Source organism: Prionailurus viverrinus, chromosome F2 (genome assembly GCF_022837055.1).
Source record: "Prionailurus viverrinus isolate Anna chromosome F2, UM_Priviv_1.0, whole genome shotgun sequence".
NCBI lineage: Eukaryota > Metazoa > Chordata > Mammalia > Carnivora > Felidae > Prionailurus > Prionailurus viverrinus.
Window position 1 is genome coordinate 52,189,060 of NC_062578.1, and position 24,428 is coordinate 52,213,487.

General features: G+C 33.8%; 1 protein-coding gene across 7 annotated transcripts in view; it reads left to right on the forward strand.

The window, feature by feature from the left end:
- The window catches only part of OXR1 (oxidation resistance 1), a 76,539-nt gene extending 53,413 nt beyond the window's left edge, over positions 1 to 23,126 (forward strand). For 4 of the 7 annotated variants that reach the window (XM_047842141.1, XM_047842146.1, XM_047842145.1 and 1 more), the window contains exons 10-15: positions 11,838 to 11,918; positions 13,730 to 13,855; positions 14,602 to 14,754; positions 16,986 to 17,081; positions 19,251 to 19,324; positions 21,216 to 23,126. In XM_047842141.1, the coding sequence (XP_047698097.1) occupies positions 11,838 to 11,918; positions 13,730 to 13,855; positions 14,602 to 14,754; positions 16,986 to 17,081; positions 19,251 to 19,324; positions 21,216 to 21,351 (666 nt within the window). In that variant the 3' untranslated portion in view covers positions 21,352 to 23,126. Of the gene's footprint in view, positions 1 to 1,538; positions 1,730 to 11,837; positions 11,919 to 13,729; positions 13,856 to 14,601; positions 14,755 to 16,985; positions 17,082 to 19,250; positions 19,325 to 21,215 lie in introns of those variants that run through there. The other 3 variants (XM_047842147.1, XM_047842148.1, XM_047842142.1) reach the window with 3 other exon arrangements.
- The last annotated feature ends 1,302 nt before the right edge of the window (positions 23,127 to 24,428 follow it).

The window sequence follows — 24,428 nt, forward strand, 5'->3', positions numbered from 1 at the left end:
AGACCATTAGCAGCCTATTCTCAGAACCCACTCTAGTTTGCTTAATCAGAAACTAGTTTTGGAACCTGGCATTCTGTATTTTAACAAATGTTTCATATCAATGATTGTGAGGCAAGCTAAAATTTGAGAGCCACTGGTTTAGATCTGTAAGGATCCATCCTGTCCAGATATGGAGCAAACCTTGTCAGAGACATGACTAAAAAGATACTTGAGCAAAATCAAAACTGTATTAGGAAGAAGCTGTACTGGTGGATGTTGACAAGATAACCAGCAAAATAAGCTATCCTATGCTTGGGGTGTGTATTCTGTATTTAAACTACATTTCAGTACATATATAGTGTTTTTAATTTCAGAAAATTTGTCTGTAAGTGATGATAGGTTTTCAAAATGGCAGCCCAGTACTGCCAGATCATGTTGTTGGTGTGTATGGGGGGTGTGCCATATGAGGGGAGGCAGGACCATGGTGCACTGTATGTGTAATGAGACTGTGTGTAGTATGGTGAGTGTGGAGATAGTTACAGTACCTCTAGGGGACTGTGGGAGAGAGATGTTAGGGTAAGTGTAGTTGGGCTGGTTGGGGAGATGGGAAAAGCTGGTGTGAGAGGGAAGGAGGATATTTAGTGTGGGGTGTGCTATGTTCTGTGCACACACATCATGGAATGTGGAGGAAGAAGATGTTGAGCTATAGGTGTGGTTCAGTGTTTGTGTGTACTATAGAAATGTGGTACATGTGTGAAGGATGGCATTGTGTGTACACAGTTTTATGTGAACACACGATGTAAGGGAAGAGGACCTGGTTTAAAATGGAAGAGATATTCAGGTGTACTATTATGGCATTGATATTCTAGTTAAAATTGAGCTCTAGGTAGTTTTAGTTTATAACCATAATATTTAATCTTAAAAGTTCACTTCTTTGGTTAGATTGAGTGTACCACTGATATGTAGGTATAGTAAATATAAGTACCTTTTCAAGAAATTAGGTATTAGAAAATGCAGTTTAAAATTTGACTGCATAATGGTAGAGGAATTTTCTGGTCACTTTAATGTTTGTATAGGATTTACTTGTGGATTTGCTTCATTTTTATATAGGCATTCTATGAAATGCCTATAGGGTTGGATGGTTCTCAGAGGGATGTCTCATTGCTTAAAAAAATGCTCACATAAAAGATGACATTTTATTGGATTGTTTAGATGTAAATAAAGAATAGAATTGTGTGACTGTATGAGCAAAACAAAATGTTAGTTAAAATCATTTGTGCACGTTAGGAGGGGCTCTGGAAACTGCACTTAGTACTTTTTTATGACATATTTTTAGTGTATTTCTTAGTGTACTCGTGTTTGCAAATACATGCTCTGTGTCTTTAAACTTTTCGGTCTTTTCTTTTTTTTTCTTCCACATTTGGGTACAGTGCAACCAAACTTAAACATGGGAAACCTTCTCTTCCCTCCCTGGCTTTACAGTCTCCACTCAGAACTATCTTTGCAATGGATACTACTTAGTGATTAGCTCTCTGTCTTGTCAATCAAATCTTTGTCTCTGGCAAACTGTTTTTGTCACTGTAGTAGGGCTCTTGTGCTGAAAATTTATCTTTAACAGAGGAAGAATGCTTTTTAAAACACTCCTTATGAGATTTGACATAACTTAATTTGCTCTGGAAAGGAAATGTCTCGTCTCTGGTATGGGAAAAAAGGGAGAAGACATCAACCACTTAATCATAAATATACCCTGGTAAATCTTAGTCAATGATTTCAATTTCTATATTTACTAGTCTTATTATGGTGACATGCTGAAAAATTATACTATTTCTAAAAGTTTAAGAATATTTATAGAATACAAAGTTGTATGATTACAGAAAACTGCCTTTATTTCTGCTAATCCTAAATGTCTTCAAAAAAGGAAATGAATAAAAACTGTAATTTTGTTTTGTAAGTCTTTTGGTTTTCCTATTTTACATCAACAGGAAGTTATCGAATCTTTATTTGCTGCCTTAATTTTTTAATTTAAGCTGACCTTTGTAGGAAAATATTCAGAATTTTTTCTTAAAAATAAATTGAGTAGAAAATCAGAGTGAAATTACTTTAATTTTTATTGACTGGATCGAAGACTACATATATTTATAATATTGTGTATAAAGACTATTATTTTAGTAATTTTGAGAAAAGACTTTTTTAAGCTATCCAAAAAGTTTCCAGTAGTGCTAAACTAATATGAAACTTTAAAAGATACTCTAGTACGGAGAAAATCTCAACCTTACTAGAGATTCCTGTCGTTTTCAGTAAAAATACATGTGCATTATTTGTTAGAAACTTATGTTGCCAGTTGTTCTTTCTATGGTAATTTAGGATTATAAGTTGCCTTATGAATATTAATTTTATTTTTACTTTAATTGTGGGTAATTTAAATAAAGCTAAATAAATACTTACAGCCAAGAATAACTTTGGAAAATGTCTCCAAAGCAACCTGTCACCCATAAATGTAAAGCTCGTGAAAATACCAAACTTATTTCACTGGTGTTACCTTTTACTGGGTTTGAGAGTACTTTGTTATGTCTTTTTATTTTTAAGTTGATTAATTTCAAATTTTTGTTTTTAAAGTACATCAGCACAGATGGATGTAGCCATCTGAAATGATTAAACTTGTTAAAATTGTGATCAGATTTATCAGAATAGGTAACACAGCTTTTTTTTTTTCTTTCTTTCTTTAAACCAAGAATAGTGGAGCCTTCATGTATTTTTTGATTGGTCAAATAAGTGTTTATCATTAGTTTGCTAAGACTTTAATACAGTTTAATCTGTTATAAATACAAGCAAAATTGTGGATGTTTTGAATTTTACAGGACATTGTAATGTGCATCACATACTTATTATTATTAGCACACTCACCATTTCCTGTTTTTAACCTTATAGGAAGTTAATGTGGGGTTTTGTCAGATATGAGAGCATGCTTCTCACTGGTCTTCAGTTCTGCCCTTGCATCTAGTTTATATAATATTTCATTTAACCTTCACAATAACCTTGCAGAATCAGCATTACTCCCCATTTTAAAGATGAGGAAACAGGTATGAAGTGGTCACTGAACTAAACTGTCATAGAACACAGAAACAGCTTGACTCTCGCATTCCTTATCTCACCAGGATGTATTTGAATGTAAACCAGAACAATTTTCTAAATGCACATTTATGTAGTATCATATTTCACCTTACAGTAACTCTGCATGTTAACCAGATGTAGGTTATTTTCATTTTACAAATGAGTTAATTTCAGGCTCAGAAACATAACTAATAACTAATAGGTAAATGTGCTGTAAGATACATGGAATGAAGTTAAACCTTTGCCATTTAGTTTCAGTGAGAACCATATTGATCAAGCATGCTTACTGTCTTTATTTTTTTTAAGGCTGTTTTAGAGTTTATTTTGACAAACAACCTATGCTTTGATTTCTAACCATTTATTTGAAGCTATATATTTGATGTAACCACATGCTGTATCCTGCCTTTTTGTGTCTGTCAATAAATTATTATTTGCCTGAATGTTATAAGCCTATTTTTAACAAGAATTTAGGCTTAATCAGATTGAAGTCACAAATCATTAAATATAGCAACATGGTTTTATCTCTATCAATACTTCATTAATTTAATCATTTTTTTTTCTATTTAAGACCTTATATATGACAAGACAGATTGTTTTTGTACTTATGCTTTCATGTATGAAAACACAGGAGAAAAATCCTATAATAAATTATTTACATCTCTGCAAGAATTAGTTCATACCTAGAATTTTAAAAAGAGCTACTTTAAATGTAAAAATCTTCCAGTGACCTTAACTCAAGATAATAATCATGTTTATGAGAAAAATAGTTATCATACTCTACTTCTAATAACACTATTATTCTAAACACTTAACATCATTTATTTTATTTCATCTTCATTGTGAATATTGCTACTCTCATCTCCATTTAAGAAATAGAGGCATATAGCAGTCATACTACAACCAGTGAGGATTAGAGCTATGGTTTGAGTCAAGGCATTCTGGCTCTAACCTGTGCCCTTAAATTCTTAGCTGTATTGTCTCTCAAAATCTTCACAACATAATCAGGGAATGGGAATTAACATTTATTTTGTACATTTAGTGTCTCTGTTTTATATATGCCTTACATATACTATCATTTATTCCTCCTGAAGTGCTTAAACTATTATTTCTGTTTAAAAGACTAGAAATGGAGCGATTAAATGCAGTTGCTCAAGGTTACAAATCTAGTAAAAAGCAGAACCGAAATTAAAGCAGAGGTTTCAATCCAAATCCAGTGTTCTTTCTGTGCTATACTTTGTTGCTCACCTATAGTACGTTTTCACAAGAAATTTATTAATCGACCTAGTTCTAGTCAGCAACCTAATTAAAAAATATATGTGTGTATATTCAGTGTAGAATATTTTTGTTTATTTGACTTAGTAGTTGAAAAGCATATTTATTGTATATGCAAGTTATGAGGCATAATAATGAGTATCTGTGACCCCACTATCCAACTTAAGAACCAGAGCGTTACCAATGCAGTTATATCAGCCTATGTGTCTTTTTTTTCATCTCATCTCATGTCTCCCCCAGATTGGTAACCATTTCTCTGAATTTCGTGCTTATCCTTCTCTTGCTTTTTTTTAATTCATAGATTTTATTTTTGGAACAATTTTAGGTTTACAGAATAATTGAATGGAAAGACAGTTCCCATATGCCCCTCCGTCCCCCAGCACACACACAGTTCTCTTGTTATTCACATCTTGTATTCACATCTGGTATGGCATATTTGTTAGTCTGTGAACTAATATACGTTGTTATCACCCAAAGTCCACAGTTCACCTTAAGGTCTATTCTTTGTGTTGTACATTCTGTGGAATGACATATGCCATTATAGGATGATTCAGTATAGTTTTACTGCCCTAAAAGTTCCCTAAACTGCCTCTCTTTTTCCTTCTTTACCAGAATACTTAGTAACCACTGATCTTTTTCCTGTTTCTGTCGTTTTGCCTTTTCTAGAGTATCATATAGTTGCCATCACACAGTATATAGACTTTTCAGAATGGCTTTTCAGTTAGTAAGATAATGTAAGGTTCCTCACTGCCTTCTCATGGCTTGATAGCTCATTTATTTTTAGTGCTGACTTAATATCCCATTATCTAGATGTACCAGTTTGTTTTCATCCTTTTACCTATTGAAAGACATCTTAGTTACTTCCAGGTTTTGACACTAGTGATAAAAAGCTGTTTTATTTGCAGATTTTGTGTGAACGTAAGTTTTCAACTCATTTGGACAAATACCCTGAAGCATGATTGCTGGATTGTATGATAAGTGTATGTTTTGTTTTGTAACAGTGTACCAGACTGTTTTCCAAAGTGACAGTACCTTTTTTCACTGTACCAACAGTGAATGACAATTCCTGTTGCTCCACATACTCACCAGCATCTGATGTCAGTGGTTTGAATTTTAGCCATTCTAAATAGGTATGTAGTGATATCCCATTATTTTAATTTATATTCCCCTTATGACACATGCTATTGAGCATCTTTTCATATTCTTATTTGCCATCAGTATATCTTCTTTAGTGAGGTGTCTGTTCAAATGTTTAGGTCATGAGTTGGGAAATATTTCATCCGCCTCTATTTTCTGGAAGAAATTGTAGATAATTAGTGTAATCTCTTCCTTAAATATATGATGGAATTTATCAGTGAATCCACCTGGATTCACTCCAAATGCTCCAGAGCTAGAGATCATAGCTACTTTGAGTTTCTTCTTAAGTACAGAGTCAGCTACCATAGTGTATGTATTGTTGCTTTGCAAAAATCAATATAATAATAATGGCACAAATGGAACCCTGTCCAGTTTATCCTTTTTAAAATTCTTATGTCTTTCCTAGCTTTCAACAAGTTTACATAGCTTTTCATAGAGTTATCTTGATGTTTCCTGGTAACTAATTCATTTTAGTTAGCTAGGACTGGGCCTCATACTTTCTGTTTTGGAGGGTTAGTAATATTAATTCAGTTTCTTTTTTTTTTTTCTTTTTTTTTTTTTAATTTTTTTTTTTCAACGTTTATTTATTTTTGGGACAGAGAGAGACAGAGCATGAACAGGGGAGGGGCAGAGAGAGAGGGAGACACAGAATCGGAAACAGGCTCCAGGCTCTGAGCCATCAGCCCAGAGCCTGACGCGGGGCTCGAACTCCCGGACCACGAGATCGTGACCTGGCTGAAGTCGGACGCTTAACCGACTGCGCCACCCAGGCGCCCCAATTTCTTGAAGAAATAAATATAGGCCTGCTTCATTGATCTGTTTTTTCTTTTGTAAGTTTTGGTGGTTGGTATCTTTCAAGGAATTGGTCCATTTCATCTAGGTTATCAAATTTGTGGGTATTGAGTCCATTTATAATATTCCTTTATTATCCTTCTAATTAATGTCCATGGGATCAATAGTGATGGCCCCTCTACATTTCTGATATATTTTTTCTCTCACTTATTTTAGTTAGCTTAGCTAGAGGTTTATCGATTTTTATTGATCTTTTCAAAGAATTGCCTTTTTGATTCATTGATTTTTCTCTCTTTATTTTCTGTTTTTAATTTCATTGATTTCTGCTCTAATTTTTCACTATTTATTTCTTCTACTTCAGATTTAATTTGCTCTTTTTCTAGTTTCCTAAGATAGAAGCTGATTGTTGATTTTAGATCTGTCCTTTCCTTATATATACATTCTATGCTATAAAATTTCCTCTAAATTCCTGCCTTTATTACATCCCAAAATGTTGATACTTTTTGGAATTTTTTTTCTATCTACTTCAAACATCTCAAATTTCTCCCAGGACTTTTGTGACTATGAATTAATGTGTGGTTTAAAAGTATTTGTGGATTTTCCCACTCTTTCTCTGTTACACATGTCTAGTTTAATTCTTTGGTGGTCTGAGAGCATACTTTTTATGATTTCTGTTTGTTAACATATGTTTTATGGACCAGAATGTGGTCTATCTTAATGAATGTTCCATGTGAGTTTGAGAAGAAGGTGTTTTGTTTTGTTGTTGTTGGATGAGTAGTCTGTATATGTCTGTATATGTCAGTTAGATCCAGTTAATTGAGGGGTTTTTTTCAGTTCAACTATGTTCTTACTGATTTTCTGCCAGCTGGATTTGTAAATTACTGATTAGAGGAGTTTTGAAGTCTCCCAACTGCCAATAATGGATTTATATATTTCAAGATAATGTGATGAGTATTCTTTTCCCCTGATATACCATGGAGAAAATAAGATTATTCCCTTTTATATGACATTAACTTCTTATATTTATTGTGCCAAAACGCTAAAACAGCATACACACAGTGTAATTGAATGGTTTTGAGTAGTAAACAGGTTTCTTTTTAATTAAAAGAACAGTGAATATATCTGCCTTCTTCCAAAAAATCTAGTAGGAGTCACTTGCAAATATACGTAAGAGGAAGTAACTTTAAATATAGATGATTTATTCAAATCAAAACTTTGATAATATGTTCTATTTTCAATTCATTCTGTATTACATCTTTTTTTCCTCTTCTGTTTTTTGGCTTTCTAATTTATGATTCTCTATTTGCATCTTTTATACCTTATTTATTATAGTCCCATAAAATGTTACTTTGAGAGCAGTGGTTTAAGGCAAAAAGGAGCAAAGTTTTAACATAATCTAGGTCTTACTTTGTAATAAAGACTTTGTGTATATGTGTAGAACAGAAGGTTATATGATATCAAGAACGCTGTTGTATGCCCTTTTTGTTAGCTACTGTAACCTAAACTTACAGTTCCTCCTTGTTAAACATATTTCTGGGTACCAAAGTAAGTCTAAATGGCATTGATTAGGTAATATATTTGTTTCTACTCTATCTCCCTTCACCAAAGAATGAAAGTAGGGAATAAAAACAGCACATTCACAGTTATCTACCAGGTTTTGTTAGCTTGCCAGGCAGTTAGAGGAAGGGAGGTTTTGGTTTGTTTGTGGGGTAATCTCATGGGGTAGTCCTGGAACATCCTGGAAGGAGGACTGTTAGACCATAATATTGATCTTTTTGTCTAGGAGAAGAACTTGTGGCACTGACAGCAGCTGTACCTTTTCTCTAGCTGTAGCGTTTGTTCTGTACTGGTTGTTGTTAGTTCCTCTGTAATAGAGATGGACAGACTTAATCCTGTCTTTGCATTTGTATTCTGTGAAAATAAATGCTTAGAGAAACACTTTCTCTATGTGAGAGTCCTTTGTCAGACTGAAAAGACTGGAGAGTAGCACTTGTGCAGAGAGCAGCTCAGACTACTGAGTTTCCATAGAGGGGGTTTTAGCAGTATGTGCAAACCACTGTACTCCTCAAGAAATGACTTTCTAGTGAGACAGTGAATACACTTTTCATTGAGATCTTGGTTTCTTCAACTCTGCACCCTTAATAATTGGGTGTATGTAGGACATTTTGTAGAAATGTGTCCATTTTCTACTTAGGTTTAATCTTTTGGGTAAATAAATTCTGTACGTGGAGTATGGTTTACCAAGGGGATAAAAATTAATTTAAGACTAATTGCAGTTCCATCATATATACTAGGAATCTGTATCTCTACATTCATGTATTTTGAGATGATGTATGTTTCTGTGCTTACTTGATTTCAAACCTTTTTTCTTTATTAATTCACAGACTCTTTTGACAGTTTTATGTATCTTCATTCATCACAGCATGAGGAAATACTTAGAATTAAGGAAGTGATTAGTTTATAAGTCCCAAAATATTTTTTGCAAAAGAAGTGTGAACCAGAAAAGGTAGATTTGTGACATTAAAGAAACTAACTTTACCACGTTACAAGCTTATACTTAGAATGGCAGTCATGCTTCCCTCACTGATACCCTAACTCAGTGACATTGATACAGTTAGACTGTAAGTGATTCCTTTTGTGAGCATAATTTAATTTTCCTTCCATTGAAGAAATGTATTTGACATGGTAAAAGAAGGTGCTTTAAGAAATAAGTGTAAAATTAGTGTTAACTAGAAGAGTAGAAGGAATGCAGAGGAGTAGGTATGTCCTATAACTTGAAAACTCCTGGCGCGGAGACTTGATTAGATTGAATGCTGTGGGGGGGAAAAAGAAGAATATAATTCGCCATTAAATATTTTGTAGAGATGCCTTTTTACTGGCCACATAAAAGCAAGGCAGTGATTTTTTTTTTTTAGAACCTAGTTTGTTTTAATCTTTATTGAAAATTTTTTTGTTCTTAATTGAAAGGTCTTTTTTTTTTAATATTTTTAATGTTTATTTTTGAGAGTGAAACAGAGCGGGAGGGAGAGCATGAGTGGGGATTGGGGCAGAGAGAGAGAGGGAGACAGAATTTGAAGCAGGCTCCAGGCTCTGAGCTGTCAACACAAAGTCCGATGCAGCGCTCAAACCCACAAACCATGAGATCATTACCTGAGCCAAAGTTGGACACAACCAACTGAGCCACACAGGCGCCCTGAAAGGTCTTTAATATATCTAATACTGAAATTTAAAATTAAGTTCAGAGTAGTCAGAGTATATAAGATAGTTGAGCTCTCAAAACTGAAATAATTTACTATCAAAAATAAAAACCAAAAATAAGTAAGGAAGAGCACCTGGATGGTTCATTTGGTTAAGCATCAGACTCCTGGGTCTGACTCATGTCATGATCTCACATTTTTTGAGATCCAACCCAGAGTCAGGCTCTTTGCTGACAGTATGGAGCCTGCTTGGGATTCTCTCTCTCCCTCTCAGCCCCTTCCCTGCTTGTTTCCTCTCTCCCTCTCTCAGAATAAACTTCAAGTAAGTAAGTAAATACATACATACATACATACATACATAAAGAGACTCTTCAGACATTATTCTTTAGTCCTTAGGGTGCTTGGTGAAAAATGATTAAGTAAAAGTAATATTAATAATAATAGCTATCATTTACTATGTGCTGGGCACTGTACTCAATCCTTTACTATGTTTTTTAATGTTCTTAAATTTCCTTGAGGTTGCATTACATCAATACACCAACTTGTAGGGAAAATCACATATTTACAATATTGAGTATTCTAGACACAGACATAGTATATCCCTCCATTAATTTGAGCCTTTTAAAAGTTCTGTCCATTTTTTTTTTAACTAAACCATAAGCTTTATTCAAATTTCACCAGATGTTCACTTAATATCCCCTTTCTATTCCAGGATCCCATACTGCATTTATTTTTTTTTTCATTTTTCATTTTAATTTTTTCCTTCTTATTTTAATTTAAATTTTAGGTAACATATAGTGCAGTGTCAGTTTCAGGAGTAGAATTCAGTGACTCATCTCTTACATACAACACCTAGTGCTCATTGTGACAAGTGCCGTCCTTAGTACCCATGTAACCCAACTTTCACCCACCTCCCTCCATCAACCAATAGTTTGTTCTCTATCTACTCAGTCCTTTATATATGCATTTTATTTTATCTTTTTATTTCATTAAAAAAGACTTATTTTGTATGTGGTCTTATTATTTCCATGTTTTATGGAAAAATAGATAAAGAAGGGCCGGAACCCAGATCCATCTGATCCTCCAGGGCTGGAGATCATAACCATTTGGGGTTTCTTATGGCACACATTGTTGCTTTATAAAAGTCAGTACAGTGCCAAAACAGAAGTCCAGCTTCTTTTCCTTTTTACTATTTTCATCTCTTTCATGGCTTTCCACAGGTTTACATAACTCTTCAGAGTTACCTTGATGTGTACTGGTGGCTAATTTATTTGGGTTGGCTAGCATAAGAGCTTTTTAAGACCTAGGTTAGAAGTCTAAACTCTTTATGGGCCAGTGGCTAAACAACATTGATCACAAGAGGAATCTGTTGTAGCTCAGGAGAGTTAGCCCATATGTATGACACCACCAGAGTTCACTATATTATGGTTTCTGTTTTGGGAATTATGTAATGGTCTGAGAAAGCTGTATCTGTTGTGTTAACGAGAGAGAACTTGTCATTTTTGTGAACTTTTTGTAATAATGTTCATCTGTCATATATGGCTTTCTAATTCATTATTCAAGAGACTGGTCTAGGCAATTATAGAAGATAAAGAGATTTTCTTAGAAATTTAGACTGTAGGAATGTTATTAAGGTTTAGTCACAAATAGCTTCTGCAGTACCAACCATAAAGAAATACTATAGAGGAAAGACAAAAACTGAAAACAATCATGTGAAGGACAGAAGTAGACATGACTGAGAAGATACTGTTGATTAGGTACACTTTTGAAAATCTAATTTTTACTTTCTGGATCTTATTTTTCTTACTGCCTTAGGTTTTTAAACGTACTTCATATCTTATTCTCACTCCCCTTTTTTCTGATACAGATCATATAGTATAAGTATGTTTCTTACTTTGCCTAGAAGAAATTCTTCCAGCATACCATTAGGATACATGTTTGAGCTAAACTGATTTGGAGGGGAAAGTTGAAGTTACCATTTTCTTTGTAAGATACCCACCATTATGATTTATGTTATCTTCGATGTTAGCAAAGCATGTTGTTTTCTGTAGTGTTTCCTTTATAAGCAACTATAATTCTATTTACTCAATCAAATTCTGTCTATATGAAGCAGTTCGTAATTCTTATATTGTGAAACAGTTGGACGTAGTGGTTTTAAACCCATTCATGTGTACTTCGCTGTAGTTTGATACAGAAATCTTCTGGATTTTCAGCATGGAGTGGGGAAAGAAACCCTGATTATAATTCTCTTTCTCCATTTAAATTTCTCCATTTTTTTTTGTTTTGTTTTGTTTTGGCTATTTTTCTCAACTGTCAGTGGAATTATTGTCTTCCTGTCTCCATATTCAGGTAGTGTCAGTGGCTGAGTATCACCGCAGGATCGATGCTCTAAATACTGAAGAACTGCGCACACTCTGCAGACGTCTCCAGGTGCCCCATTCAGTAGTTTAAACCCCTCCGGAGATTGAACACTCCCTGTTATTAGTGTCTTTCATCAGGGCAAATCCCATTTTTAAAGGATTTGTTTTGACTGCAGCACTAAAATAACCCATCAGAAAATTCCTTTTTGTATTAAAGAGTATAGTTGTGTCTTGAAGAGCTTTAGGATTATCTTTTCTGTCATCTTTTCACTTTAAAAACATTCAGAGGAATTTTCTGTCACTGTAGAACTGTTCTTACTACTGTGTGTTTCTTAGAGCAATGAGGAGTGTTCATTTAGTTTTAACATTGGAAGAATGTTTTGGGTTTGAGATTGAATCTTTACTAAACAGAATCTGAAAGATGAGGTACTATTGGAAAATTTAAAAACCTTTAGTGAATAGCAAGGCTTAAATATTTTCTCTTCCTCAAGTCTATTTCAGTTGTATCAACCCCACATCAAATATTTTAATGAGATAAATTGTTTTTCTTGAAGAACTGCTGGTTGGTATTACAAATACTTTGGAATAGTATACTCTTGGCATCAGAACTAGATAAATTTTTTAAAGTTCCATGAATTAATCTTTGTGATTTTTTTTATAAACAAGAGAGTGATACAATTGAACTCATTTTTCAGTTTTGTGTATTATTGTGTGCTTTCTTCTTAATGAAATATACTTTCATGGCTGTGCTAGAACTACTGAGTTTTTTTTCTTTTAATGCTTCTCATCCTGCTTTGGATTTTTTAAAACTTTTCACATCATCATTAAAATAAGGGTAAAACATGATGATGTGAAAGATTTAATATAATTTAACTTCTCATCAAAAAATACAGTGCTAGAACATGTATTGGTTGAAAATATACGCTATTTAGGTTTGGTAAGAAATCTAAAAGGAACAAAATAATTTAGCAAGATTTCATTCTTAATGGAATCACAGTCGCTGTGCATTGCTGCATTTTAGTTATCTGCTCCAAAAGAATTCTGTTTTCAATTTAAAATTTTCATCAGTAATAATTATGTTTTATATCTTTTATTTTCTAATGTTACTGTGTTTTATATATTAAAATTAATATGAAAAAGTGTCAACAGAATAAATTGTAGAGCAGTTTGCTTTGAGTTAATCAACATTTTTATCATTTTAAGAATATCAGATCTTGTCCGTCAAGCAAAAGCATATATTCTTTTGTAATGCATCAAATTCATCTAATTTTAAAATACGGTTATGAAAAAACTTGTAAATTTATTGTGCGGTAAAACTAGATTTAAAAAGCAGTGTTTAGAAAGTAAAAATAAGGCAATTTTAAAAATAATGGTAACTTTGTCAATGAAGTGAATAAATCCATGCATTCACACATACTGATAAAAAGTTATATTTTTTCTTGTACTATTCTTTAAAATTTTGGTACCCAGAAAGTTTCCTTAATTACTTTTGACAAACTTTATGTTTACCATGGAAAAAAAAATCCCACTTATTTTAAGTAGCATAGATTAATAGCAAGCTAGCTTATTACCTTTTGCCCTTCAGTAGCAAAATTAAAGTGTGCATGTGACTTTTCATTTTACACAGAAATATGGATGTTAATCATTATCTATCCATCATAGGGTAGATGAGAAAATATCTGCTTATAGTTAAAAAAAATCCTTTTCTACATTGGGTATGCCATTGTTATTACATGGAGCATCCTTTGCCTTCTAAAATCCTAAATTAAAGTTTTAGCCCCCATTTTTAAGGTGCAAAGTTTTATTTTTCTCAAAAGGCAGAAATTTTTTAATGCATGTTGTAATTTTATATTAACATGCTGCTGCTGTTTACTTCTTTAGATTACTACAAGAGAAGACATAAGTTCAAAGCAGATTGCTCCAGTGAAAGCAGAGCTGGAGTCTGAATCTTTTCGACCAAACCTAAGTGATCCCAGTGAACTCTTACTGCCAGATCAAATTGAAAAGGTATGACGTACCCACATATGTGCATTTCTGGTTATATACCTATAGAGTGAAGGAGCCGCTTTTCAGTTGTTTTCAAAACTAAAGAAGCAGGGTTATTGCTATTAGTCTTCCTTTCCCAGGAAGAAAATGTAAACAAAATATAGCAGCTAGTGTAATAGAAGATATTAGGAGCAGACATTAAAATAAACAGTAGCAATTTAGATGAGACACTGTAATAGCCAAAATTTAATTTCAGATTGTGCACTAGTTAATTGCTTTCTGTGATTATCTCCTATAATTGTTTGCAGCACCTATACAGGTTGGATACTCTTACTGTGTACATTTTATACGTGAAGACATGTAAGCATAAAGAGATTTAGTAACTTGGCCAGAGTCACACAGCTATAAAATGTTGAAGTTTGATTTCTATCTCCAATAGTCTGTCTCTAGAGCCCGTTATTTGAGAGGTTATTAATAATTAAGCTAATAGTCCATTTAGAACTTTTTTTTTTAATACAGAGGGCACAAACAATAAGTAATCCCTGTTTCTTGTCTCTCTTCTAATCCTTGTCCGTTCCTGGCGACAGTTAATATTTCATGCTGAGAAATACATAGTTATACTTCAAGCATCTCTGAATCTTTGAGAATATACTGTTTATTTTTGTAGCCTACTTTTTATGAAGTACCATGAAATTGCAGCCAGCATTAGTATTCTGAACATTGACAATTAGTTAGCAAGTTAAATGTTAATGTTTTAATTTTCAAAGCTTACCAAGCATCTTCCACCAAGAACAATTGGCTATCCATGGACCCTTGTTTATGGCACCGGGAAGCATGGCACAAGCTTGAAGACCCTTTATCGAACAATGACAGGTTTAGACACCCCAGTGCTGATGGTGATTAAAGACAGTGATGGGCAGGTATGAAAAAGTCACTACGTAGACACCTTACCCTTTAAAAGATTATGATAATAGTAACTTTTAATATTTTTTTATAAAAATAACTTTTATTAGTACATTTTATTGAGTTTAACTGATAATTATTGAATACTTCTAATCTACAAGGCATTGCTGAGTGCTACAGAGGATAGATATGAGCACGAATAGTTAAAGGGATTATAGTCTGGTAGAAAAGAACATGTAAGTATACCAGTGTCTCCTTGGACAAGCAAAATATGATGCCACGTGTAGTAAGAACCTAGAGAAAGCAAAAGGAGTGTGTAGAGTAAGGGTCGTTCATATCTATTTGGACAAGATAAGAATGAAGTTTGTGGAAAGGGTGAAAATTGACACAGTCTTCTTGAAGCATAGGTAAACTTTTGAAAATTGAAGATAATTGTGTGAGGATGATACCAAGAACAAGACCATAGATAAGCAAGAGAAATACTGGTTTGTTCCTGAAATAGCAAGGGGTCAATTACTAGGATTGGAGAACAATGAGAGGATGAAATAGCAATATTAATTTAAAAAACAAGGCACTACTACTGACCCCTTAATTGTGCTTTTATGCACACTTGATTAATCACTTGATATGCATTGTCTTGCTTAGTCATCAGAGCCCTAGGAGATTGATACTTGTATCATCACAGTTTTAAAGAAAAGTTAACTATGACTAAAAGAATTTCATCAACTTCCCCAAAGTTATACACCCAATGAAAGGTAATTGCAGCATGAAAATGAACGATTACTACCTGCCGTAGCATAGATGAGTATCACAAACATAATGAGTTAAGAATCAGACACTAAAGAGTAATGTTCTTATTATTCCATTTAAAGAAAGTTCATAAATGGACCAAACAAATCTGTGGTATTCAGGCTAGTAGCTTCCTTTGGGCAATGGGGGTGGTACCGCACAGGAGGCACAAACACACCTTGTGAAGTGCTTATGTTCTGTTTTTTGGTCTAAATAAAGAAGTTAAATGGGACTTTGCTTTGTGACAATTCCATGTTGAGCTGTGTGTTTATATAACGTACACCTTTCAATAAGAAAGTCTGTTTTAAAAATTAAGACTGTAGGGGCGCCTAGGTGGCTCAGTCGGTTGAGCATCTGACTTCGGCTTAGGTCATGATCTCACAGTTTGTGAGTTCAAACCCCGTGTCAGGCTCTGTGCTGTCAGCTCAGATCCTGGAGCCTGCTTCGGATTCTGTGTGTTCTTCTCTCTCTGCCCCTCCCCTACTTATGCTCTGTCTCTCTCTGTCTCTTAAAAATAAATTAATGTAAAAAAACAAATTTTTTTAAAATTAAGACTGTAAAAGATTATCAGGGGAGACAGTGACTATAGAAATCACCTATAAATGGGTGCCTGGGTGGCTCAGTCGGTTAAGCATCCGACTCTTGATTTCGGCTTAGGTCACTATGTTGTGGTTTGTTAGATCAAGCCCCACGTCTGGCTCAGGGCTGACAGAGCAAATCCTGCTTGGGATTCTCCCTCTCTCTCCGCCCCTCCCCTGCTTGCACATGTGTACTACCTATCTCTCTCTCTCTCTCAAAATAAATTTTTTTTTTTTAAAGAAATCATCCATAAAACTCTCTACCTTCCCATTTTATGATGTGGAAACTTAGACCCAGAGCACTGAAATTACTTGTCCAGGTTTCCTATTCACTCATTCTTTTTTTAGGTTATTTTACTATGTGTCTTGTACTGTGTAAGAGCAGCATAGCATTACAGGTCCAAGCAATTCAGACCCAGGGCCTTCCTTCATGGAATTTATGGCCTGATGAAGACAAAAGTAGCATACCTTGTGAGTAGCAGAATGTTTACCTGTACTGAAGGGTTTTTGCTTTCCTAAGTGCTGTATGTAATACCACTGAATTGTGTTATCCTTATTGTACATGCATTGTGCATGTAAGTTCTCCTGAAATATGATAATCACTTTTTAAGATTTTTTAATTGTTATTATAAGCATCTTTTTAAGATTTCAAAACTAGGAAAAATTTCCTATTGAGAAGCTGATATGCTTTGTACTTGGCAATAATGCAAATTTTGTAACAGCTGATCATGTTTCCCTTTTTAAGTAGAAATAGATAAAAACTATATTACATTTCTGGGTTTTTTTTTTTTGCATTTTACTTAAACATAAATAATGAAATCATGCTTAATGAAACAAATTTAATAATCGTGTCATTGAACATGCCTTTTTTTAATCCTTAGGTCTTTGGTGCATTAGCATCTGAGCCATTTAAAGTGAGTGATGGCTTTTATGGTACTGGAGAGACCTTTGTTTTTACATTCTGTCCAGAGTTTGAGGTAAGGACAATTATTCCAATATTCAGTGTATAAAAAGAACATGCACCTTGGAGTCATACACACTTGCATTTGACTCTCATCTCTGCCTTTTACTAAATAAATATAACAGCACTTTTTGACCATTTGAGGTTCACCTTTCCTATGGATAGAATGGGGATCATAGGGGCGCCTGGGTGGCGCAGTCGGTTAAGCGTCCGACTTCAGCCAGGTCACGATCTCGCGGTCCGTGAGTTCGAGCCCCGCGTCGGGCTCTGGGCTGATGGCTCAGAGCCTGGAGCCTGTTTCCGATTCTGTGTCTCCCTCTCTCTCTGCCCCTCCCCCGTTCATGCTCTGTCTCTCTCTGTCCCAAAAATAAAAAAAAAAAAAAAAAAAAAAGAATGGGGATCATAAAATGTAACAGGATGGTTTGAAAATTTAATGAGAGTCATACATACAACACTTGGCATAGTGCCCAACACACATCATAGTCTCAGTAAGGACTATGTATATACATCATTGTTACTATTCTGAATTTCCGTTGTGAAATTCTTAGGAACTTCTAAATGACTAAGTTTCATGGTGTATGTATTAAAAACTTAAAATATAATTTGATTTTAAATCAAAAGTGATTACATGACTTCTTTTTCATTATTATGGCTTGAGTAACTTAAATTGAATGCATTCCAATGCCAGTAAGGTCTAAAATGTAAAGATATACATGAATTTTAGTGAATATGTTGACTGCTTAAAACATTGCATACAATAGTATCTTAGGTCATTAAATAAAGTTCATGTCAAACCTTTCCTAACAGATGAAATTATAATCTTGAAAAAGGTAACCAACACAGCTGATTAAAAAAAAAAAAAAAAAGTGGTCTTTAGAAACATTTTTAACAATGAACAAAATAGAAAGGGTGTGATTAACTCATGCTTCCATTCCGTCATACCAACCGATGCCTACAGCTACCTGGAAGCTTATAGTTGTTACAGATTTTTTTAAGGTTCATTTATGCTTGTTCTCAAATCTTTTTATGCTGTTTCTACCTGATAATAATAATATAATTAATTAGATGTTATAGAACTATGAAAAAGTGAATGTTAAAGTGAAAACTGTAATAAATACTTAGGAAAAACTTGATAAAGGTGACATACTAGAAATTGCTGTTGTGTTAAGTTTAGGTAAAAGTCACATGAAAGTTTATTTATTAAAAAATATTTAAGAATATCGATATCTGGAAATTTTCCCCTCAGATTTCTTAAGTGTTTTTATGTTCTTACAGCTCTTAAAAAAAATTGAAACTAGAGAGGCAACTGGGAGGCTCAGTCTGTTAAGCGTCTGACTCTTGATTTTGACTTAGGTCATAATCTCATGGTTCATGGAATCGAGCCCCACGTCAGGCTCCACACTGACAGCTTGGAGCCTGCTTGGGATTCTCTCTCTCCCCGTCTCTCTCTCTTCCCCTCCCTCACATGCTCTCTCTCAAAGTAAATAAATAAAATTGAAACTAGAAATCATAAACATATGTAATGGGCTTATATAAGAGTGATGGTAGGCAAATCTGTATCCAAAGAAAAGACCTTGGCCTTGTATCATAGTATTATCAAATTAATGTACATTTGTTTTAATGTTTAAATAAAAGTTAATGGCATCTAAGGACGCTAGGATGACTCAGTCGGTTAAGTCTCCCAACGCTTGATTTTGGCTTAGGTTGTGATCTCATAGTTCGATTCATGAGATTGAGCCTCAAGTCAGGCTCTGCACTGATAGCACAGAGCCTGCTTTGGATTCTTCCTCTTTGCTACTCCCCTGCCCATGCTTGCTTGCTGTCTCTCTCAAAATAAATTTTAAAACAAGTTAATGGCATCTTAATCAGTTTTTCTTAACTGATTTTTCTACTTCAGCTTTTTTCGATAACCATCCGATTCTTGATGGACACATAGAAAAGAGAAGTATGGGTAAAGAGATAATATGATTTGAGGAATTAGAAATGAAGATTATGTGCTTTTAAATTTAGTCCTATGAACACTGAAGCCCAAAGCACCGGGCCCTTCTGCCCAATTTTCTGTTCTTGTTATTATTCTTCTTACTGTCAGTCTAGGCTTTGTTAATTATTTGGGGTTTAGGAGAACTAACTCTGTATAGTCACCATTTTCATCCACATATTTAAATCTTTCTTTTTATTTATGTAGGTCTTTAAGTGGACAGGAGATAATATGTTTTTTATCAAAGGAGACATGGATTCACTAGCTTTTGGTGGTGGAGGGTAAGTCTTGTGAACATTTTACCATGAGATTTTTAAAGAAACTTTATTCATTTATGTTATTTATCAAATCCATTATCTTTGGAACGTTTTGGCATTAGAGCATAGTCTGTATATTATGACTAAGAAAATATATTTACAAGAAGGTGCTTAAGTAGTATTTGAAGCTCTTGATAAAATATTTGTTTATTCAGTTTAAAATGCTGTTTAGTTGATTCCCTCCTTGGTATTTGAAAGTGAAATACCTTAGACTTTCTCAAATTAAAAAACGAAAACAAAAAAAACATGATGGTATGTTGTTTCTCCCAATGTATAAGAAAAGTTCCAAATGTTTTCTTCTACCCTGGAGACTATTTGGATTAATACGTCAGAGAATAGTAGAAATTTGTTCTCCTACAAAAGATTTGTGAAATTCCCCCAGATTTTCAGGATTTGTTTTCTTACTCGTTTTGTTTTTAACAGTATGAGTCAGTCAGTTATTTGATTTGATTCTTTTGCGTAGCAAGCACTGTGAGAACTTCTGTTTACTTATTCTGGGATCCCACCTTCATTCAGTCTTTACAGTGTTTTTGAAGGTAGCTTGCTCTTCCTCCAGGCCTAGACTTTTAGGATAGTGCTTAGTGGCAAACGCCAGCTCCTTCCTTTGGTATTTCTCTCTGTCCTTCAGGATCAGACATAAAGTATGCTAATTAATTCCCAAACATAAAGTACTATTTATTTGTTTTGCACAGCTGAGAATATATAATAATAATTTATTCAGGCTGCAGAATCTTGTTAGCCTGTAAGAATATTCATTATCCTGAGTGGTTCAAATAAATTCTCTTACAACTTCCCTATAGATAGGTATTTGGAAGACAGGATTTCAGTGATTAAAAAATAACCATGGTTATCATAGCCTTCTCTGAAGGACATAACCAGGTAACTAAAAACCATGTTATTTTTAGTTGTTGCATCAACGTATGTTTATATGTTCCAGTTGCACCTTTTTTTTTTTTTGGTTGAGTGCAGGCAGTCATTCAGCCCCACCCCAAAGGGTAGTCTTAATGTGATTCAGTTAGCTCTCCAGGAAGGCCTTACAAGCAAATAGCTGATATTTTAAAGCTGCTAAGGGTGCCTCCAATCTTTGAAAATAACATAATATCATTAGATTTTTGCTAGAACCTGATTTTGATTATTCCACATGATTACAACAAGCTAAACTAAACACTGAGTCATTTGGTAACAAATTAAGACAAGTTTACACTCTTTAGAGAAGGAGAGTACAGGCTCAGAAACCTGGAGCTACAGGGACTTGGTACACCAGAATTTCAAACAGGAGCCCCAAAGAAATCTAAATCATGACATGGTGGACTTAAATGCAGGCTTTGGAGTTAGACTGACCTGATTTAGATGCTGGTTTCAACATATATTACCCATGGGACCTTGAGCAAACTCAAGTCTAAAGTTTCCTCAGCTGTGAATTGGAGACTGAACTCTCAACATTAACCACACATTTTATGTTAGATGATAGGGAGTATTCATGTTAAATATTTAACTTCTGTCAAATACATTAAAACTATATAGCAAAGAGAAACGCATAGTACCAGGCAAAGAAAGAGAGGCTCGTGTCTTAAAAAGCTGATTCTATGTGAAGTTAATTTTAGAGGATTCATTTTATTACTTGATCTGTATAGTAAGTGACTTTATAATAGGATGTGAACAAAACAAAATTGCCTTGTACCAGTGTGGAAAGGAGTATGAAAGTGTTTTAAGAAATTAATGGTCTTAGAGTTGTTGAATATTGAAACGTCTCATTTAAATTATTATTTTACAACCTCTGCGGTAATTATTGTATAACTTAGGGCATAAGTATTAAGAGATTATTGTTAAAACTATTTTCTTTTATATATTGCAGGGGAGAATTTGCCCTTTGGCTTGATGGAGATCTTTACCATGGAAGAAGCCATTCTTGTAAAACATTTGGGAATCATACACTTTCTAAGAAGGAAGATTTCTTTATTCAAGACATTGAAATCTGGGCTTTTGAATAAATGTAATGCTGTCTTAGCAGGATATTGGCCCAAACCTGACATGGACAAGCATTGTTTGGAAAGTTCAAGAAGCAATACAACGTAACATGTCACTCGTGCTTTAAAATTAATTGTATCACCATTTATTACAGCTATAATTTTGGAATTTATTTATAAAATCATGTTTCTGTCCCAGGGTTTTTCAGGTTTAGACCGTGATGTGGGTCCACACAGTATAACAGCTTGGGTTTTGTCAGAATTTTGGCAGCATTTTGATCATAGTGACCACTTCATCTACCATCCGTGTTATCTCAGTCTCCTAATAGGATGGTGCTTTTTTTTGGACCTATTTTGGTTTATTGTTTTTAAAACTATGTTGATTGTTTTACTAGAGGAGTCTAATTGGAGCATTGAGAGAATGAAGATTAGATAATGCTGTGAGATATATCTGTGACGTTGGCACAGGTGACTTTTGGACATGCTCAACTTAGTCATCCTTATGAAGGAAAAAAGAACACATGCCAAAATTATGCATATTCCATAAACCACTGAGTTCTAATTTTAATTCACACTACTACAGCATTCTCTTTATTAATTTTGCAGGTATTCTCAATTTCATTTTAATAAAAATGAAATTTGAGGAGAATTCTGGTTGTGATAGACCACAATGCACATGATCTGCAGGTTTGGGCATATGCTTTCATGATTGAATTATCTGATGAAAAGTTATAAAATACAAAGGAGAATGAGAACTTGATGATTCTACTGGATTTAATATATCAAGCAAGAAAATATACTATTTGCATATTTGTAGCTTAGCAGGGCATTATAAGTACAAAAACTATGAAACAGATGCATATTCCTTCAACATATTGTGTCAGATATACTGTTTTATAGTTCCATTGTTTTAGCCTTGTTGCACACCACCTCCCAAAATATAGGTTCTTGTTCAAATGGAAAAAAAAGTGTGTTTTTTTGAGTGGTATATGTTATTAACTACCATTAGCATTTGCTGTTATAAAAGGGCAATGATTATAGTAGACAATATTGTAACTCAGTAGACTTGTTGAATATGCAAATTTACTGTCAAGTGACCTCAAAAAAAAAAAAAGATAGAATATACTAGTAGTTCTTATCCTCTTTTGTAGGAAACCAATAATATGCCATTGTGGCAGTCATTCATCAGTTAATTTCAAAGCTTCATGTAATGCAAAAAAAAAAAAAAAATCCTGCTGTTATACATGTGACAGTGACCTTGTGCTGAAATTTCAGCTATTCCAGATAAACCTTGTATATTATCTTGTAAATTAATGTTTAAAGGTAGTTTTGTTCTTATAGAAAGTGTCGATTGCCAGGTTGCTTATAGCACTTTAAATTATTCTAAAAAGGAAATTATAAGCCAAATATGTTGGCTTTAGTAGTTTTAGTTGTATAGGACTTGAATATATTTAGATCTTTTGAAAGTTTAGATAATTATCTAAAGAAAGCATAATACTAATGGGAAAGAAAATCTGATCTATTTAATATGCTATCGCTGAATATGAATAGAAATGTTGGCATCATTTCCTTGTGTATGTAAAGCTCTCTCATAAGTTAGTAACAGTATATAGATTAAATGTTTACAATATAGAGAATTGTAAATAAATATATCGTTTTCTCCCTTGGTCTTCCACAGCAGTATTATTGTCTTTGTGGAGTTGACTAATCATTTAAAAAAAGAAAATCCTGTATTGGATTTCAATTATAATAAGGTCATAGTGGTGTATACCAAATAAAATTAAATACATAAATACAAATTCGAGTTTGGATTTATTGAATAATCAAGTTGCTTTCATATCTAAGGAATCTTTGATTAAACATACTGCTGTGGTTCATGTGTAAAACCTGCTTCTAGCAGCTTGGGGTGGTGGTAGTGACAGTGGTGATGGTAATAGTGATAGAAGGATGCATTTAGTAGAGAGAACAGCATAGTTTAAAAAATGAAGAAGTGAGAGGGCACTTGACATGTGAAGAAGTGTAAGTCATTTGATATTTTTAAATTATGTTTTCTCTTTTGGTGGGGAGTGCATAGCAAGGTAAGACTAATGCCATAAAGAGTTCTGTTGTGTGCAACTCCAAGAATTTAGATTTTGTTTTTTTATCTCATAGGAGCAACTAAGAAAATATGAGTGGAGGAATGACACCAATCAAGTTTACACTTTAGAAAGGTCTCTGAAAATTAGATTCGTAGAGAGAAAAACTAGAGACAAGGAGACCAATAAGCCTGTTACAAAGTCCAGAGAAAAAATGATGAGGCCTGAATAAGAATTATAGCAATGGCAATCAAGAAGGATGCATGGGAAAAAAAAAAAAGGTGTGGATCTAGGAATTAGTGTTAACATGATTTTGTCATTGTATGTCAGAAAGAGGTAAGGCTAGCTCTCAGGTATTTTACTTACAGCAACTGGGCATATCATCCATTGATAGGAGTGATGTACAAAGAAGAGAAAGAAGCAGCAGACAGGGAACTTAGATTGGTTATGAGAAATCAGAGAGCTGATGGGGAGTGGTAACATTTGGTTCTCATAAAAAGATTTTAAAATCAACGACATACAGGTATGTTGAAGCCATAATGTATGAATAAAACACCCTTGGAGATTATAGACTGACTGGAGAGAATTCTTGAGATAAATTTTTGGGGCTATAGTAATATTAAGGGATAGGCAGAAGACAAGACTCAAAGCTTCCTTCCATCTCTAGAAGCTAGAAGAACAAGAAATTAAACCTAATGAAAATAGAAGGGAGGACAAACTAAAGATAGCAGAACTCAATAAAATTTAAACAAGTATATAAGACAAAATCTGAGAATAAGACTAATAAACCTCTAGCAAGATGAGAAAAAAGTACCATTGTTAAGAATTTAAAGCCTCTAGACTTCAAAGAGAGAGCATACTGTGGACAACTTTGTATCAGTAAACTTGACAGTGTAGATTAAAAACATTTTGGAAAACAGTTTGCTAAACCTGACCCAAGAAGAAACACAGGTTTTGTATTGCAGAAATTGAATCTGTTAATTTAAAAAAAAAAAAAAAACCCACAAAAGAAAAACCATGCCCTAT